The following is a 20868-nucleotide window of genomic DNA, read 5'->3' on the forward strand; positions in this document are numbered from 1 at the left end:
TTAACTGAAAATATGCCAGTTTTTAATATGAAGTTTTGAATAGAAACTAGTATTAGGATTTGCTCTTCCTTTCTCAAATACGAATTTCCGTATAGCCCTGTTGGAATAACCCTGTTGGTTAAAATGCATTTCATTTCGAAGAACATAGTAATTTATACACACAAACAAAGAAGTGTAAAGCATCTTCGGTATGATATCCACAGGAACAAGTTTTTGTATCCAAGATATATCTATCATTCTGATCTGCGTTAAGATCCGAGGCGACTGTGAATAATTTGACATAATCTGCTTCCATAATTTAAATCCAAGTGTATCCCATTATCTCCCTATACGTGAAGCAAATTCTTAGATTGTGTAACGGTCTCTGCCCCCGTTAGGTTTTCTGGTAACATATTCTAAATTTGTGTTGTAGCTGGTATAAAATAAACCTGCATAAGCTTTTGTTTTACACAATGCACCTGTGGACAATGCTTCTGTGGACAATGCACCTGCGCACAAGTCTGTTGTCGCCATGCATTGCTGTAATGCATCATCACTGTGGGTTTAAATTCATTGAACATCCTCTGTATTCACCAAATGTGGAACCATCATATTTCCACCTTTGCCCAAAATTGTTAAAAGCATCATGCAAATAATGAGGACGGCAGAAGTGTGTGGACCTCGGAAGAGATATGTGAAAAAATTCATTCGCAACGAACTCCATCAAACTTTTCACCGTCCCTCGTACTTTAGGCTCTGAACTTTTCACCACCCCTCGTACTTAAGGCTCTGAACTTTTCACCACCCCTCGTACTTTAGGCACTGAACTTTTCACCACCCCTCGTACTTTAGGCTCTGAACTTTTCACCACCCCTCGTACTTTAGGCTCTGAACTTTTCACCACCCCTCGTACTTTAGGCTCTGAACTTTTCACCATCCGTCGTACTTTAGGCTCTGAACTTTTCACCACCCCTCGTACTTTAGGCTCTGAACTTTTCACCACCCCTCGTACCTGACCTGATTACTCCCTGAATGTTTTCTTCATAATTTCCTGCAGTGTTCTACTGCTGCCAAACTCGCCACATCCGTACTTTGTTCAAGTGTATCCAATGCTATCCATTCTCATAAAGCGTGATGAACGTTTTGGACGCAAGTACATATATGTGTTTTATAAAATATCGTGAATAAATGAAGGTAAGTATACTCTACAGATGTATAGAGGTTATCACGCGAGTGTGTTTGGGGATGGTAAATATCCTGCATTAGGAATAAACATTGTATTTAGCGAGCCTTGGCGAGCTAAATACATAGTGTTTATTCCTAATACAGGATAATTACCACCCCCAAACACACAAGCGTGATAACCTCTTTATCATATAATGTCATTCTTTAATTCTGTGCTTCAAAATCGCTTTCCCTCTCTCACAAACATTACTGAAACATTGAGTTTTCCTGGAATGCACGCATTAATGTTTATTACGTCACAGGGAGAGTAATGTGTCAGTCGGACAGTGACAGTAGCCAATATAGTTCTAACTGAAATCTGTTTCTTATACAGTGGCGAAGCAACATATACGCAAAACAACAATTGTTTTTATTTGCCTTTCGCAGCAATCCATCGGCCTGTCCGCGAGAGTAACTGCCCTTTGTCAAAGGGAAGCTTCTCTAACCCTATAGTCTATGAGACCTCACGGCCACGATCAGACGTTGTTGACACTCAGTCTGTCATAACGTTCGAAGTGTAGTCAGATGTACACACAGCGACAAAACGAAACAAGGTAATAATTCAAACACATTTCGGCCAAATCCAACTATTTTCATTTGTGGAGAAGGTTTCAAGCCACAGAGGTCTACAAGCACATATGGCTACTGTAAATAATCGAGTCCGGACCAAACAAACTGATTGACATGATGAGCATCGACCCTCGATGACATGTAAACAATCAAGTCAGCAAGCCTATCACCCATCCCTTTAGTCGCATCGTACGTCAAGCATAGGTTGCTGGTGACCAATTATACCCCACGGGTAGGATATAATTATGAACATGTATAGGCGAGTGGGACCTTTGTTCAACAACCCACAACAAAGGATCTGACGCTATTTAGTGATGCGTGATTCTGTTAATTTCACATCCAATCATGATAGAATGATCATTCGTATCAACAGATCAAAATATGATATCTGTGGCGGCAATATTTGCACATTTCCCTGGAGAGATACACATACGTGTTTCACCAACAAAAATGTTAATTCACAGATAGAGGAAATTACATGGTTTTGTGTTCGCAGGACAGGTGTCAATAATTGATTGCCTTTTGTGTGGGAGAATGGTGTTAAACTTTGTATTTAGCATGATATCTTGGCTGTGGGCGAAAAATGTAGCTGAAATCCACGCCTTAGGCATCAAAACGATATGGATACACTAACGCCTAGCCCAACGGAGAGATGGAGGTGGACAGGTAACCTCTGGAAAATGTAGACTCGCGTCATTCATAGCTATAGAGCATTACAGTAAGTGCTGGGCGAAGGGGAACATAACATGGGATTATGACACAGACTGGGATAGCGACGTCTCGCCATTTTGACTTCATGTACTTAAGAGGGGACTATGACCTGGGCCCCTTTCCACAAAGCGAACGTAGCGCTACGACTGTCGTAAGCTAATGTTAAAGTATGGAAGTTACGATCACCTTAGCGCTACGACTGTCGTAAGCCAATGTCAAAGTATGGGTGTTACAATCACCTTAGCGCTACGACTGTCGTAAGCCAATGTCAAAGTATGGGTGTTACAATCACCTTAGCGCTACGACTGTCGTAAGCCAATGTCAAAGTATGGGTGTTACAATCACCTTAGCGCTACGACTGTCGTAAGCCAATGTTAAAGTATGGGTGTTACAATCACCTTAGCGCTACGACTGTCGTAAGCCAATGTCAAAGTATGGGTGTTACAATCACCTTAGCGCTACGACTGTCGTAAGCCAATGTTAAAGTATGGGTGTTACAATCACCTTAGCGCTACAACTGTCGTAAGCCAATGTCAAAGTATTGGTGTTACAATCACCTTAGCGTTACGACTGTCGTAAGCCAATGTTAAAGTATGGGTGTTACAATCACCTTAGCGCTACGATCGCTTTGTGGAACGGGGCCCTGGTTCTATAATCCAGGCTAGGTCCATACCTTGTAAATAGTGTTTGGTGCGCCACTTAGACTATATATGTGAGTAATAATTATTATGATAGTAGTTAACTGTTAGATCGGTATATATACACTATTGATTTGACACACAATGTGGATTTTGAACGGCCTGAATAAAACTTGCGAGGACTACGTTCCACGGGCGGGTGTCCATTTCCAGTCTCGGTTTATGGGTTGTAATTGGTTCCATGGGTAAAACTGTCTCCTTTATTAATAAGGATATTCATGAACTATAATACTGATAAATATATTTGGACCAAGTTGACACTGAAGTGCTTTCACACTCTGCAAAAGGTCTCGCGCATTTGTCCCCTTTAATACATGCAGGCTTCATTGGTCTATAAATCACCAGCCTTTTACCTCCCAAAACAACCCCTGATGAACTTGGTTAGAATTTGTGTTCGGAAACATATGCTTGTCTTAAGAGGCGACTAACTTGCTTTGATCGATGCACTTCTCCCAAATGCGTAGATGGATGCTCTTGTTGTTAGTCACTGGGTTGTCTGGTTCGATTATTTACAGACCACCGTCGTATAGCTGGAATAGTGTTGAGATTACGGAGAGGCAAACTGGGAATAGCGGGGTATGAGCTATTGCCTCAAATATACATCGGTGCAAAGTTGTTACAGATCACACGCTTCCCCCGTTATGCAACCTTACAACCATACCCAATACGAAAAGTTGTCTTAAGAGCATTCAGCAAATGAAGTCATGTCTGTGCATGTAGACAGCTGTCCATCTGAATGTATTTCTTCGTTGGGGGAACGCCATGGGGGTTCCGGGGAGAATAGATCGCCAACTGACTTATGTCGGGTGTCTTAAGAGCCGAATAAAAGGCTTGGGTGGTTCACTTGTTATAATCAGCGACCTGCCGAAGAGTTGCTCTTCAAACCAGTGGTTTGCCTGTCCAGTAGCAAATGACACTATATTTGTTTAACGCTGCACTCCTCAATACTCTAGCTTTATGACGGCGGCATGTAAACAATCAAATCTGGGCGAGACAATCCAGTGATTAATATGGTGAGCAACGATCGACGCCGTCGGAAAACGTTGACACGCTATAAACCAGTCACCGAACCTGACCACCCGATCAAATAAAGTCACATCTTACGAGGAACTGCTCTAACATGGAATCCCCACGTCACAACCATTCAACTTCACAAGTCACGTACAGCCGTGCCCACTATGAGAAGTCATCCATGGAGGAACAGAAATGTCGTCTGCTGACCTACCAGCAGCGGATGGTCGTCAGTAACTTGGGTTGCGTAACTTGTATTTCCTGTTACGGGTTGGCGGAAGTATTTACAGTTCATAATGGACATCTTCCGTCAGTTGACTGCTGCCATGAACCGCATCCAAATAATAAACTCAATATTTGAGTTGGTGACCACGGCGTGTTATAGCTTGATGTTCGAGAAAAATGATGCAGTTCTTAGACGTTTACTAACTCAGTGTCTTACACTTCCGTTCACAAAGAAGCTGCGGTTGCAGTATTCACTCATCCGTTCCTTTCTATGAGCTTTCTATGACTCCACTGGGACTTCACATGACGACCCGTAGCCTAGTAGTGACATGCAGAAAAACTGATATCAAACAGGGTACGGGCGAGGGGATACGGTAACCACAGCTAGTTGATATATTCATGATAGTAGCACCACCTTTCCAAGTCGCTTTTTGTCCATGGGGAGACGCCTTCAACATGGTCAAGTTTGTGAATAAAATTGTTCCCATTAAAGTGTTTTCTTTAATGCCTGAGTGTCAGACAATCCATTGGTCTAATGACCACGAACCACACCATCTGGTGTACTATGACGCCCCATCAACCAAGCCACGGAGCCTAAACACGCTCCATCAATGTGTCTCTTACTCCATCATAGGTTGGTGGGGATCAAATCTAAACCGGAATACATGTTTTAAAATCCGCAGATAAATTGTCCATGAGACATCACACACTTAACATTTTACACTGTAAGTGAATTAGGAGATAAACATATAATTTGGAACCGAATGCGCAGGGTGAGGTTTCAAATGTTAAATACAGCGGAGTTAAATCTACAAGTAACCTAGTTCTACATTGAAAACACAGTATGTTTATCTCTCTCTACCCTGACTTAATATAAAGCGAACTCTTTGGTGTTAGCAAATATATTGAGTGAAGCGGCATGGGTTGAATCCAGTGTTTTTTGTGGGTTGTCGATCTGAATTAAGAATCATCGACAACAGCCTGTAAACAAAATATGGCGCTGTATATACTCAAGCAGTTTGTTAACACCGTAATACTTCACTCGAACGCATGGCAGGCATTAAAAGCATATAAGCACGGCAACTTGATAAGCTAATATGAGGTAGCCATCCCTAAAGAAAACTAAGCAAGCTTTGCAAGGCTTTCGTTCTGAACCAAACATCACCATTCTGCTAAAAAAATGTTTGATTTTGGTTACAGCATTCAAGGCTACAGTAACGTCTTCAAAATGAATTATAATGTACATCTAGAGGACTTGTGCTTGTTGACTTGTACGACATGTTCCTTTTTTTCTAGTTAACAATTGACTTGCATTTCCCGTTCGTTTCCAAATTCAATTTATCGTGGTTAAATATACAGGTAACCTAGCTCTACATTGAAAACACAGTATGTTTATCTCCTAACTATTGAATAGTCTTGATACCATGATGAAAATGATACCATGTTTGTGAAAAGGGAAGCTTATCCTGCCCCATCTGTGGCACCAACACATGCAAATGCACGTCAAACACAAACATGTCAAACACAAACATGTCCGTACAAGTCAACAAGTACAAGTCCTCCACGTGTATATCATGAAACATTTTGAAAGTTTTACTGTGGCCTTGAATGTTGTAACCAGGGTGAAACAACTTTTCAGCAGAATGCATATGGCAAACTAACTATACTTACATTTTAATTAACAGGTAATGGACAAAATGAAGTGGTTTTAGTATCTTGCTTCTGTGTCCTGTTTCTGTGTCAGGCATATCAGATTATAACTCTTGAACAAATTCAGTGTCATCACTGGTGGGAACAACATTTTCCCAATATTTATTGAGGAGAATTGGTTCAGTAATGACAAACAGATAGACAAATAGATGGACTGTGGACAAAGGCACATGACCTCAGCTCACAGTGAGGTAAATAAAAAACGTCAATGCCAGAGAATAACCAGTCTCAGTTATCCATCAAAACAGAATCCACTGGGTCTAAAAGGCAAAATAGTGATGACAAGTTGATGAATGGATCACTGAAAATCAGTGATGACACCAGGTGTTTGCCAAAAGGGTAAATGCTTGTCCTGCCGATAGTCCCTGCCACTCACACAATTTGCATATGCATGTGTGTTTTTCGCAGCCAAAAAATGCTAATATGATCACTTCCTTCAAACATCAAAACAACTGGCCAAAGTTTTCCTTGTGTGTCACATTGCAAATCAATACATTTCACAGATGCATTCTTATAATACCTCATCTCCGAGTAAATTACATACCTTTATAATATTGTTACCTACAGATTAAAACGGAAGCCTTTCCCTTACAGTAAAGCAGTTTCTAAGAGAAATAACAGAGTCAACAAACCACAGCTTTATTTAACAGGTATCCCTGTCAGCATGGTCTAGCTGCTGACATGACACAATCAATCATCAAACTTGATCTTCTTGCCTTTGAATGTCTGTATGCCACTTTGTTCCTTCTTCCTCTTACTGGCCTCCCACGATGGGTGGAGGGAGGAGGAGGAGGAGGCGTGGCCACCTGACTGCCTGGCTGCCGATTTGTCTGAAACCAATGTAGGGAAGCAAGTGATGAGGAATTCAGCATGATCAGCAATAAATCACTACATTACGGCAGTACGTGACTTGCTGAAGGACCAACCATTTGATATTGTGTGCACGGCGAATGTTATTTTGAGGCAGGAAATTGTTCCTTAAAATACTGGAAAAGATTAAATTCAAGTCACGAAAATAGAAATTGTTTGCTGGTCATTCTGGATGTCCTGAAAAAAGGAACAGTTGCGTGCAGATCATCCTTTCAAAGAAGTAGTCTATCTTGAAAACATTTCCCTTCCAGCTCCCCCCTGAATAGCAAATGGTTGGTCCCGCGAGTCCATATGCACGCTGCTTACGAATAACATAGATAATAGTAGGTTTCTGATTGGCTCGTTACATGGACCTGCTTGCATACAAACTATCTTTGCTGGGAAGTTTGTAACTGAAGAGATTTACCTATGATTCTGAACTAAAGTACTGTTGGAAATGCTAGAAAAATGTGTTTTTGGCTTCATTTAATAAATACGAATCACAGGGCTATGACAATTGCCTAAATAAAAATAACACAAATCTACCTAATCTAGCTCATCCTAATGGACACTAAACAGGTACTTTTACGAGTAAAATCATGATGAACTTAGAAAATATTTGTGCATTGTTATGCATGCATGTAAAGCCTGATGTCAGATATTCCCGCATGGTCGCCTTCAGACTACTCATGGTCGGGACGACAGTATCTGGTTCCGGACGTTATAACTGGCGTTATCCGTGACAATGACTCTGGGGTTGTTCCGATTGGGCAGTAGCTGATGTTCCAACCAATCTGGAAACACATCACCATTCACTATCTCATGATAATCACCAGTTTTCTCATTTGCTAAGAAAAACTAGCTCATATCCATCTACAAGCCCCAGATCAAGGGTTCACTGCAAAACAGTGACACCATTGCTCTTATCTGATGCCACCATGGTTGGTTTTTGTCCAACTGACAGTAGCCACATGTAGTGATGATTCTTATTCACCCTGGTTGGATAACAAATGATCTTTAATCCCTGACTGTATAGTCATGAGTGGTGCAGAGATAGTGTGACCTCATACACAGGATGGAATATGTTCCCTGAAAACTGCTCGGCCATTGCCAGGTGCAGTGTATCAAAAGACCATCTCGTGGAGAACAATAATTAATGTAATCTGGGAAACATTAATTGTGTCTTTAATTTCTCGAATTCTACTTAAAGTCGGGGGTACCTCCTGCTCATAAAGCTTGTACACCGTACTCCTAATCACCCCTGTACCAAAGCTGTCTAATATCCTTTTACATCCTGTTTTGTTTTTCAGACAGTCCCTAACTTCTTTGTTTTATTTATCAAACTGTAGTCTTGTTTGTATGAAAGCCCCAGAGCTTGGGCAGTTAGGTAATACACGCTGTCTAAACTAATCTATGGTTTCCCTCTGTCTCCCTCAAGTGCAAATAACTTATAAATACATGTATAAACATTGCCTACTACAGACTCCTGTCATATACCATGGCTATGGCTATGCAGGGGTAATGCAATATGCATCACGGAAGGAGTGTCGACAAAACAAATGCAATGTCATTTTGCTATTTTCTGAGTTGCACATCTAGAATTTTCTCCCATTGACTTGTATTTGGTAGCTTAGATGTTTTATGAATGCTACACTATTAGTATTACTATAACGAAGACACATATTTCTATAGTCCGTTTCAGACTTCCCTCACTGGACTTAATGGGAAATTGCTGTCTTCACTCGAATATTTCTCCTGTAAAATTGTCAATAGGACTCCTTGTGACTGAAATACTTCAAACCTAAGATAAGTAGATTGGTAATTACTTGATATTTCAATGGTTTGTTTGTTTGTTTGTTTGTTGTTTAACGCTGCACTCAGCAATATTCCAGCTATATGACGGCGGTCTGTAAATAATCGAGTCTGGACCAGACAATCCAGTGATTGACAACATGAGCATCGATCCACGCAATTGGGAAACGATGACATGGATCAACCAAGTCAGTGAGCCTGACCACCTGATCCCGTTAGTCGCCTCTTTCGGCAAGCATAGTCGCCTTTTACGGCAAGCATAGGTTGCTGAAGACCTATTCTACTCCGGATCTTCATGGGTCTATTACAATGGTAGCTTTCTGTGAAACATTCTTGTCTTTATGGGCAAAAGCCTTTTTGCATTTTCTGACAGTACATTAAGTGCCCTTGGCAGGCTTGTTTGGACCAAAAAAAATATTTTGTTCACAATAGGGATTTAGTTCTTATTTTCTTAAATTCAGAGGTATATTAACATTGCATTCAACATGTTCCCGACAATAACATCTCACTAAGCATTAAGTCTCTTCCTCTACTGGTCCTGTTATCAACATGAACAATGAAATACAAAGCACCTGTACCCAGTCATACCAGTTATTGCAAGCCACCTACCTGTACCCAGTCATACCAGTTATTGCAAGGCACCTGTACCCAGTCATACCAGTTATAGCAAGCCACCTACCTGTACCCAGTCATACCAGTTATTGCAAGGCACCTGTACCCAGTCATACCAGCTATTGCAAGCCACCTACCTGTACCCAGTCATACCAGCTATTGCAAGGCACCTGTACCCAGTCATACCAGTTATTGCAAGCTACCTGTACCCAGTCATACCAGCTATTACAAGGCACCTGTACCCAGTCATACCAGCTATTGCAAGGAACCTGTACCCAGTCATACCAGTTATTGCAAGGCACCTGTACCCAGTCATACCAGCTATTGCAAGGAACCTGTACCCAGTCATACCAGCTATTGCAAGGCACCTGTACCCAGTCATACCAGTTATTGCAAGGCACTTGTACCCAGTCATACCAGTTATAACAAGGCACCTTTACCCAGTCATACCAGCTATTACAAGGCACCTGTACCCAGTCATACCAGCTATTGCAAGGCACCTGTACCCAGTCATACCAGTTATAACAAGGCACTTGTACCCAGTCATACCAGTAATATCAAGGCACCTGTACCCAGTCATACCAGTTATTGCAAGGCACCTATACCCAGTCATACCAGCTATTGCAAGGAACCTGGACCCAGTCATACCAGTTATAACAAGGCACCTGTACCCAGTCATACCAGCTATTGCAAGGCACCTGTACCCAGTCATACCAGCTATTGCAAGGCACCTGTACCCAGTCATACCAGCTATTACAAGGCACCTGTACCCAGTCATACCAGCTATTACAAGGCACCTGTACCCAGTCATACCAGCTATTGCAAGATACCTGTACCCAGTCATACCAGTTATTGCAAGGCACCTGTACCCAGTCATACCAGCTATTGCAAGGCACCTGTACCCAGTCATACCAGCTATTGCAAGGCACCTGTACCCAGTCATACCAGTTATAACAAGGCACCTGTACCCAGTCATACCAGCTATTGCAAGGCACCTGTACCCAGTCATACCAGCTATTGCAAGGAACCTGTACCCAGTCATACCAGCTATTGCAAGGAACCTGTACCCAGTCATACCAGCTATTGCAAGGCACCTGTACCCAGTCATACCAGCTATTACAAGGCACCTGTACCCAGTCATACCAGCTATTGCAAGATACCTGTACCCAGTCATACCAGTTATTGCAAGGCACATGTACCCAGTCATACCAGCTATTGCAAGGCACCTGTACCCAGTCATACCAGCTATTGCAAGGAACCTGTACCCAGTCATACCAGTTATTGCAAGGCACCTGTACCCAGTCATACCAGCTATTGCAAGGAACCTGTACCCAGTCATACCAGTTATAACAAGGCTACTGTACCCAGTCATACCAGCTATTGCAAGGCACCTGTACCCAGTCATACCAGCTATTGCAAGGCACCTGTACCCAGTCATACCAGTTATAACAAGGCACCTGTACCCAGTCATACCAGTTATTGCAAGGCACCTGTACCCAGTCATACCAGCTATTGCAAGGAACCTACCTGTACCCAGTCATACCAGTTATAACAAGGCACCTGTACCCAGTCATACCAGCTATTGCAAGGCACCTGTACCCAGTCATACCAGCTATTACAAGGCACCTGTACCCAGTCATACCAGCTATTGCAAGATACCTGTACCCAGTCATACCAGTTATTGCAAGGCACCTGTACCCAGTCATACCAGCTATTGCAAGGCACCTGTACCCAGTCATACCAGCTATTGCAAGGCACCTGTACCCAGTCATACCAGTTATAACAAGGCACCTGTACCCAGTCATACCAGCTACTGCAAGGCACCTGTACCCAGTCATACCAGCTATTGCAAGGAACCTGTACCCAGTCATACCAGTTATAACAAGGCACCTGTACCCAGTCATACCAGCTATTGCAAGGCACCTGTACCCAGTCATACCAGCTATTGCAAGGCACCTGTACCCAGTCATACCAGTTATTGCAAGGCACCTGTACCCAGTCATACCAGTTATAACAAGGCACCTTTACCCAGTCATACCAGCTATTGCAAGATACCTGTACCCAGTCATACCAGTTATTGCAAGGCACCTGTACCCAGTCATACCAGCTATTGCAAGGCACCTTTACCCAGTCATACCAGCTATTGCAAGGAACCTACCTGTACCCAGTCATACCAGTTATAACAAGGCACCTGTACCCAGTCATACCAGCTATTGCAAGGCACCTGTACCCAGTCATACCAGCTATTGCAAGGCACCTGTACCCAGTCATACCAGCTATTGCAAGGAACCTGTACCCAGTCATACCAGCTATTGCAAGGCACCTGTACCCAGTCATACCAGTTATAACAAGGCACCTGTACCCAGTCATACCAGTTATTGCCAGGCACTTGTACAACATGTACTAATTCATGACCAACTGGCAACAGCCATAACATGAATTCTGAAATGTGTAGTTCCAGTTTGGGAATAGTCTACTGCCTTGGGTCTGAATATCGGCCTGAGTGAGTGAGTGAGTTTGGTTTTTACGCCGCTTTTAGCAATATTCCAGCAATATCACGTTGGGGGACACGAGAAATGGGCTTCACACATTGTACCCATGTCAGGAATCGAACCCAGGTTTTCGGCGTGACGAGCAAACGCTTTAACCACGAGGCTATCCGACCGACCCCAATATCGGCCTGAGAGCAAGTCTGGTAACTCCCTGAACTTCTGTACTCACAATACTCATGAGTCATGACAGCTGGTTGCTGTGACTGCTAAGACTGCTTTGTGCATGTGGACCCTGGGTATCGTTGCAACTACTGCCTGGTACCCATCGTGTGCACTTCCCTTACAGTGTTATGATAAGTGCATAAGCCAGCATGGCCAATCAGTGTAATCACTGTTGCTGTTCACTTTACTTGCAGAGAGTCCTCAAAAACTTTAGATAGATTATCTCATTTTCAGTTAGTTTTTTTAATTAAAAGTTTTTTTCTATAATATTCTGCCTGGCAAGGGTTACCATAGTTATATTATTTTGTTATTTTCAATCCGTGTAACCTAAAGCAATGAAAATAATGAAGAGAACAGGAAGTTTTGGATGCGACGTTGTTTTTAAACCTACGAGCATAAGGATGACACCAGGTTACATATCAAGTGGTTTCACATGTCCAATCTTAAGAGACATTTAGTTCTTATCAAAACTACTCTACATCTCAGGTTGCCAGACCTCACACACACCACCATATCTGTATCAATGTCAGCTGTGATACTGGATGACAAGTCCTGGGGACCCATTTTACGGGGAATTCCATGACGTTGTAGAGATTATTCTGAGAAGACCAACAGAGGCTGATATTCATCCCCAAGTCGTAAACAAATGTCAGCAAAAACTCCCGGTTTATGTTTATATAATTATGGTGCAACAAATGTTCTGGCTTTCAGAAGTGACTTGTATTGAGACCAAGAAACAGGGTGAGTGAGTGAGTGAATATTGCTTAACACCGCATCAGCAATTTGCCAGTTATTCGTGGCGATGAACACAGGGTGAAGCTTTAATATAGTTAAACTTTATTAGATAAAATGCAATGTTAAAATACTCCATAACAATACCTCTCATTTTAATGAAAAATAAACATGATAAACTTTTCTAAAATATCTATTTTTTAACAAAATAATAATTCCCAAATTTGCCTGACAAGAGTTCTTAGTTTCTGGTGTGACATAATGTTAACACTGAGTTTCATGCTGCTGTGAGTGTGCAAGCGAGCAGGCATGTGTGGATTTATGCTGCATTAATCATGAATATCGGAGTCAAGAAGCGGGGCACTAGAAAGGGGATTCTCACATGGTACTCCTGTTTTTATGGAATGAAACCCATGATGAGGTTATATGAGAAGAATATTCCAATTCATCCCAGTCCTCAGGTTTTGAGTGAGCACACAAACCAGTGGGTGATAGCGTGAGCATCACTTCAACCTGGCTGGCATCAAACTATTACATGGTCACAGACAAGTGACGGCTGAGTGATGGTCCAGGGTTTGAAACGAGATAACGTAACCGATGTCTCCCAGGACTCATCATTCCCGGGGTTGATTGCTTGATGCATGCTGTAGTGCTGTTTCTCAAGCATACCCAAGCAGTACTTTACCAGAAATGTTTGACTCAAGATTTAGAAAGGTTAGTTCATGTATATGTTTACCTCTGTGGTGGCGAACACCAAACCATGAACAGTGGACTTCAAACACTGAATACATTAGAGAACAAAACCCAACGTATGGTGAACCAGCACTAGGCAACCCCTCCATGCCTGAGGCAGAAAACACATAAACGACTCACCTTCTTGTTTCCCTAGTGACGTCCTTGGGGCTGCGCTGGTATATGAGTTACCTCCCCTGTCTCTAGAGCTGCAAATATATTTGAGTTGATAAGCACAACACAAGCTGACATTAACACCTTTGCAATGTGAAACATCAAACATGTCAAAACAGAGCAACAAGTTGCCTCAATAACATGGATATGATTACGACTGTAATATTTGCTCTTAGTACCAATACTACACAATCATCACATCTTAGTGGTGTTCATTTGTACACGTACAATTAATCAACATGATCATGCCGATATGATTAGTTGTGATTCTTTTCATCATCTGCCAGTGTCACAGACCAGGATGGGCCAACTCAAGCGCGACCACAGTGTGTGATTAAAATATCCTGATTTGACGTAAATATGTGTATCACAATACGTATCACATCATGATCCTATGTATCATGATGTATCATGATGTATCATGATACGTTACCCCCAAACACAACAATTATTGTGACACGTAAAACAATCAGGTGGTTTCCTGATAATGGATTGGACAGGTCAACTTTTTATTTTGGGTGAAACGATACACCAAGATCACGATACAGAACATATCATGATACATAGGATCACGCTGCGATACGTATCGTGATACACATATTTATATTTATTTCAAATGGACTTCTTGAATATAAATAGTTCAGAGCAAGTTCAAAAGGAAAAGCTAGCTGTAGACACATGTTCGTAATGGCTAATTTGGGTAGTATACTTGGAAACAAGTAGTAAATTTATTTTAGCAAGCGTATGATCTTGCATCGAAACAGAAAAAAAACGTAATGTGTATCATATCGTTGCATAAAAACTTACAATGCACCGGTGCACCGATATATTGTTTCATCCCTACTGTTTATTTTGCATATCTATGGAAACTCAAACATGGTCTGTGAAGTAAATGAAATATGTACAAAATGTAATAAGTTACCTCTGATTATCCAGGTTATGCCTGTCTTTTCCTTGGTTGGATCCACGACCTCTGAAACTTGACCCTTGTCCCCTGAACTCTGATCCTCTGCCTCTACCCTCGAATCTTTGAAATTTGTCTCTTGGAAAGTCTGATCTATTTTTGCCATCATATCCTCCTCTATAATCACCCCGTCCTCCTCTGTAATCACCCCGTCCTCCAAAATCACCACGTCCTCCTCGAAAATCACCACGTCCTCTGAATCTATGTCCTCTGTTACCATCACTTTGTCCTCTGACCCCAGATCCCCGTCCCCTACCTCTACCCCTGTCCGACCAACCACCTCTTTTCAATTGATTTTTATGAGCCAAAGTACCAATAAATGTAGATTTAAAAGTACTTGGACCTTCCTCTTCATCTTCATCATCACTGCTGTTGTCCTGAGAAGATGCTTCATCCTCATCAACATCCTCAGCATCAGATTCATCCTCACTGCCAGCAAAGAAAGCATCTCTGGTTTTCTTTACTTCTGGAGTCAGTAGAATCCCTGGTACATCTTCAGGGAACTTTTTAACCTTTAAGTCCTCATCATTTTCTAAATCTTCAAGATTTATTTTTTTCACGACCATAATTTTATTTTTCTCCTTCCTTTTATCATGTTTAGATGCTTTTGTTGCTGGTGTTTTCTTTTTGTCTTCATTTTCCCTTTGAATTTCATCGGTTTGGGTGTCAGATTCAATAAGCTCTTCCTCTGTCATATCTTCCTCCGAGTCAGAATCATCACCACCCGAGTCTGCAGGTAACATTTGTTTTGTGATTTTAGACTTTATTTTTGCCTTCTGTGCAGATTTGCTTGCATCTTTCTTAACTTCATCTCCACCAGATGACTGTCCTGAGTCAGATTCAGACTCACTGTCACCATCCTTTGATGAAAACATCTGCTGAAGTATCTCAAGCTTCAAGCCCCCTTTCTTCTTGCTTCCATCCTTCTCACTTCCTACCTTACCTTGGTTCTTCCTGTCATCAGAACCTTCTTGCAAGGGAGACTTCTTCAGAGACTTTTCCTGAGTAGTCCTCTCCTCAACATCCTCACTATCCCCACTGTCACTATCATCCCATGTTTTCAGAGGCTCCTTGCCTACACCACTAAAACACAAACTCCTGTCCTGCTTAACACTGCTTCTTTCGGTCACCTTAGTCCTGTCATCTCCTTCACTGTAAATTCCTTCACTGTCATCTCCTTCACTGTCAACTCCTTCACTATCAACTCCTTCACTATCAACTCCTTCTTCACTATCGCCCTCAGATGGTGTCGTGTTCCCAGAATCTCCACCATTTTCAGCCTTTTTTTTGTCAAGATTCTTTTTCTGTTTTTCCTTCCTTAACCTCCCAGAATTTTTAATTTTTTCAATGTCCACTTTCTTCTCTAGTTTATTTTCTAAATATGCCTCCATCATGGCCTCCCTGGCTTTGACGTTGGTGTCCACTTTCTCGGCGGTGGATCTATTCTTCTTCTTCTTGTATCGCCGCCCGCTCTGCTTCATTAGGAGAAAGGCAGAGAGAGATTTCCAGTCAGGGTGAGTGTCCCTGAACTTGGTCACCTCTGTCTGTATGACTTCGTTCTCAGAGACACGGGTCAGAGCTCGAGACTGGATGGATGCATTGTCCTGCTGGAAACAAGCAAATACTTCATGAGTGTGTGAATGTTCAAGGGTTGACAACGTATTAGCAATTTTCCATAAATGCTGTTGACAGACATTTATATCTTGAACACTTCCTATCTACAGATTATAACCATGGTAACAAGCTTACAAAGTGTCCGAAATAATTATGCTTTAAACATTTCTAAAACTATTAAATTAATCCCATTCTTCAAAATTAAGCAATGAGTTGAATCTGTTCTGTCCCAATATATTAAATTAAATTTCTAAAAATGAAATAACTTCACACAGACTGAAAATGGATTTAAAGGACTCTTTCATACACAACACATTTCAAAATGGTTCAGTAATTGAAACAAATGTTTATCAGAATTGTATTTGTTCTAATGTTCATACTATGGACCTGATACATCTTAAAGGGTTATAGGATTACCTTGCAGAGTTCGACAAAGGATGTGGTGTTGCCAATTGCAAACTTGGAGATCTTGTCAGCTTTCAGGTGCTGCAAAATGGTAAACCTACTTTACAAACACTACTGTTCATCATGTTCACAACACAAACACATCACACATCATTACACTTCACTGAACATCTACCTTTGTAGTGATAGGATTTACACAACATTAGGCACTCTTTCACAACTCTTCACCGGAACCTGAAGATTGTTGCCATGGTAACTGAAGACCATATATGATCAGTAGGATCAGAAAAAAACATGTCAAATGTTTTCAGCTGATATCAGACAGGCATGGCGAGTAAAAAAAGTAAATCACATTGTATTCTAACACACACAATACACAATGTTGCAAAATTATACTTCCAAAATTCAAAAACTCATCACAAATATGTCTACCAAATGCTTTTTATTTATGTATAGAAGATGTTATGAGTGAGTGAGTATGGTCTTCCGCCAATTTTAGCAACATTCCAGAAATATCTCAGCGGGGGACAACAGAAATGGGAATAGAACTTGGGTCTTTGGTGTAACAAGCGAACCCTTTAACCACTAGGTTACCCTACTGCCTCCAGGATGTTATGATGTTCAAATGTTTGTTTGTTGTTTAATACTGCAACATTGAGCAATAATCAAGCCATATGATAACTGCCTGTACATAATCAAGTCTGGACCAGACAAACCATTGACTCATATTATGAACAACAATCCACTTGATCAGGATACATAGATATCGAGCCGACCAACCGATCTATTAAGTCACCTCTGAATGCCAGCATTGATGCTGGGGACAATTCTGAAACAGAATCCAGACGGAATAATTTCGTATCTGACCTTGATGGCATGGATCTCCTCCACCAGACGCTCGGCTTTCCTCGTGTTCTTCTCAACCATGACAGGAGTGCCCCTGACACAACATTACACACGATGACAATCATACAAGTACACATAGTATACATACATATATACAAATATGCTGAAACATTCACCTTCAGCATCATTATTATGGTACATGATACACTTTTTTTTATAATTGTAAGACCAAGGGAGATAATTTTCAGTAATGTTCGTGTATTATGCACAAGGGACAGAACTCTAGATTATCATGAACGGAAGTACCTGTGACCATGATGACCAATTGATTTGTCGAAACATGAATGTCAACTTGAACATAGTATTTGTCTTTTTGAGACAGTTTTTTTAAAGCACTGAGCAATCACAAAAGAGTTGTCAAAGACAAAGCAAGTGTAAATTTGATCATATGTTTTCATTTTTGATGAAAATAAGCATGATCATGGTTTTCAGCGTTAGAAATTGGCACTAGTCCTGTAGTCCTTGCCAAACTGCCCAATGGTAAAGGTATCATAAGGACTAGTAGAAATGTGCCCTTTTAAGGGTTTTGCTATATGTTATCATTATAAGGACTAGTGGATGAAAACTGTTAGTTTCTAACCCTGGTTTTGTTTGTTTGTTGTTTAATGCCACGCTCAGCAATATTCCAGCTATATGACGGTAATCTGTAAATAATGGAGTCTGGACCAGACAATCCAGTGACTGACATCATGAGCATCGATCCACGCAATTGGGATATGATCACATGCATCAACCAAGTCAACGAGCCTGACCACCAAATCCTATTAGTCGCCTCTTACGACAAGATTGGGATGCTGAAGACCTATTCTTTACCTGGATCTTCACGGGTCTCATGATCATATGGGATTCAATAAATAAGTACATGAAGTATGTAACAGCTTATCTGGGGTCCCTGTTGAGTGAATAATGGTAATCATGGTAATAAAACACATTATCATCATAACATTGTGTAGGCATCAACAGGTTAAAGTGCACCCGCAAATGTTGTGCTGTGAAGGAAGGTGCAACCATTCATATTCATTATGTTTACGTATGTCACAAATGTATTTGGTACGAACTGACATTTTGTATGCCCCCCATGTTATATGCTGGTCAGTCTGGTAGTGATATGATGGATATGCCATGAATGCATCATGAGCATTGAATATGTTGGTATACATATGGTTGATGTAGTTTGAAATTCCTACTGTAGCATCTGGTAAGCCATAATAAAGGGCTGTAGATTGGGCAGTAGCACTCTTATAACAACAAATCAAACTATCTGTATCTTACATAGAAAATAATGAAATGAACATATACTTAATCATATAAATTGTACTCAAATGTCTGTGTATAGGTACAAGTGAACAAGATGAAATAGAATTTATCAAGACCTACTTTTTCTTCTTGAGGGATTCGATACTGCGGACAAGTCTTCGGATGACACGCACCTTTGCTTGTTTCACACGTTTCCTCATTGTTACAATCTGAAAAGAGTTAAATAATTGTAGCATGTGACACATGAACGTGTTTAGTTTAAAGCATGTACACATGGTCATAGCAAGCAGGGTGAGTGATTTTGGTTTGGAGACATGCAGATGTGAATGAGCTTGTAACTGATGTCCACAAATCACTGGAAACTGACAACCTCTTAAAAGTTATGGTAAAATACTCAAAAACACCTTGAAATCTAAAAAACACATAATGTTTATTGACATTACACGAAATCTACCAGTTATTTTCCTTTTTCTCAGCACTCTCTTTGTACAAAAACAGACAGCAAACAATAGATGACTTCAAGTTCATGGCATTCCCTGTATTTACTGATAGGCCTAGTGATACAGTGATGGACATAACTGATAGACAACACCTATGATTATGCTTTGTTTGTTTGTTTGTTTAACGTCACACTCAGCAATATTCCAGTATTATGACAGCAGTCTGTATATTATCGAGTCTGGACATGGCAATCTAGTGATTGATATGAGGATATATCCACACAACTGGGATACGATCTAAAGCATTTACCAAGTCAGCAGCCTAACCACCTGATCCCGTTACCCGACTCTTTAACGACAAGCATGGGTTGCGGAAAACTAACCCCGATCTTCATGGGTCTATGCTCAAGCAAGCAATTAATTGTGTTTGTATGAAAATTTGGTTGTGGTTATATCAGACGCCACTGTTGGAAACAACGGGGAAGCATTCATTAGTGTCTTATAGATCGCTAGGTGTCGGCCTAGCTGTCTTAATCGTAATTATGTACATAACTTGAATTTGAAAGCCAGCAGTCGTCAGCTGGTGGTCACAGCGCACAACTCACGTTGTTGTTTAGAGACATCAAGTCTATTGAGGCCGTTTCGGCCACATCTAGACTTCTTGGTTTGTCAGTCGACATGTTGATCGTAGATGATTAACGAACTGGAATCACATATACAGTTGATATTTCAGACTGGTCGTATTCTGCTGGAGATTTCTTGAGAACCCATGCCTTTGCCATAAACGAAACCTGAAGCCAACAGCCGTTCGCTGTTATTGCGACATCCCGGGTGCCATCACGTTGTAATACCAATAACTCTGAAACGTTTTTTTGCGTGTACTTGAAACAATGAGTGTATTTTGAAAAATATAATACATTAAAGGAGGACTTTACTAATATGAAGCTACACGAGTCGTCTAAAAGGGAGACAACTCTTCAAAGCTTTAGCGAATCCTTGTTGTTCCAATAATGGAGGTACGAAGGTGGGATCGATCCTGTGCTGACCGAAATCAAACAAAATGGACAAATCATTTCAAACTATTTTTTTGTTAAAATATAATTTTCTCTGAGATAATTGTGACGATATTATTTATTTAACATTTGTTTCTAATATATATCACCAGGGCTCCTGTCACACAAAACAAGGGCTGGGTTCTGTTCCACAAAGCGATCATACTCGTAAGTCTATGTTACAGTATGGGAGTAACGATCACCTTATCACTACACTAGCTTTGAAACACATACTTACAACTGTCGTGCTGTGATCACTTCATGGAATGGGGCCATGAAGTATATAGGAGTTCTGATCATCTTAGTGTTAAGATTGCTTTGTGGACCTGGACCCAGTGGTTTAGTGTAGGCTAGTCCTTCGGTTTGTTAACAAATCACAGGACTGATCGCAGGAGTTGTTTTTATCAAGAAATAAATCTTTATCTGCTGAAGTAATAACAAGTTTGGATTCAGCATCTGTTATACCAGGGAATATAA

The 20868-nt window shown here is 41.0% G+C and overlaps 1 protein-coding gene across 1 annotated transcript; it reads right to left on the reverse strand.

Annotated features, from left to right (window-relative positions):
• Nucleotides 1-6195: 6195 nt before the first annotated feature.
• Nucleotides 6196-20258, reverse strand: LOC124134066 (serum response factor-binding protein 1-like). Its single transcript, XM_046498698.2, has 7 exons — nucleotides 19945-20258; nucleotides 19020-19108; nucleotides 17604-17676; nucleotides 16749-16817; nucleotides 14676-16324; nucleotides 13721-13788; nucleotides 6196-6958 (listed from the first exon to the last, which is right to left on the reverse strand). Exons 1-7 carry the CDS (start codon nucleotides 20017-20019, stop codon nucleotides 6819-6821), a joined length of 2163 nt encoding a protein of 720 aa, XP_046354654.2. The 5' UTR covers nucleotides 20020-20258; the 3' UTR covers nucleotides 6196-6818.
• Between the last annotated feature and the right edge of the window lie 610 nt (nucleotides 20259-20868).

This window comes from Haliotis rufescens, unplaced genomic scaffold (genome assembly GCF_023055435.1).
Source record: "Haliotis rufescens isolate VD_foot unplaced genomic scaffold, xgHalRufe1.0.p SCAF_1, whole genome shotgun sequence".
Taxonomy (NCBI): Eukaryota; Metazoa; Mollusca; class Gastropoda; order Lepetellida; family Haliotidae; genus Haliotis; species Haliotis rufescens.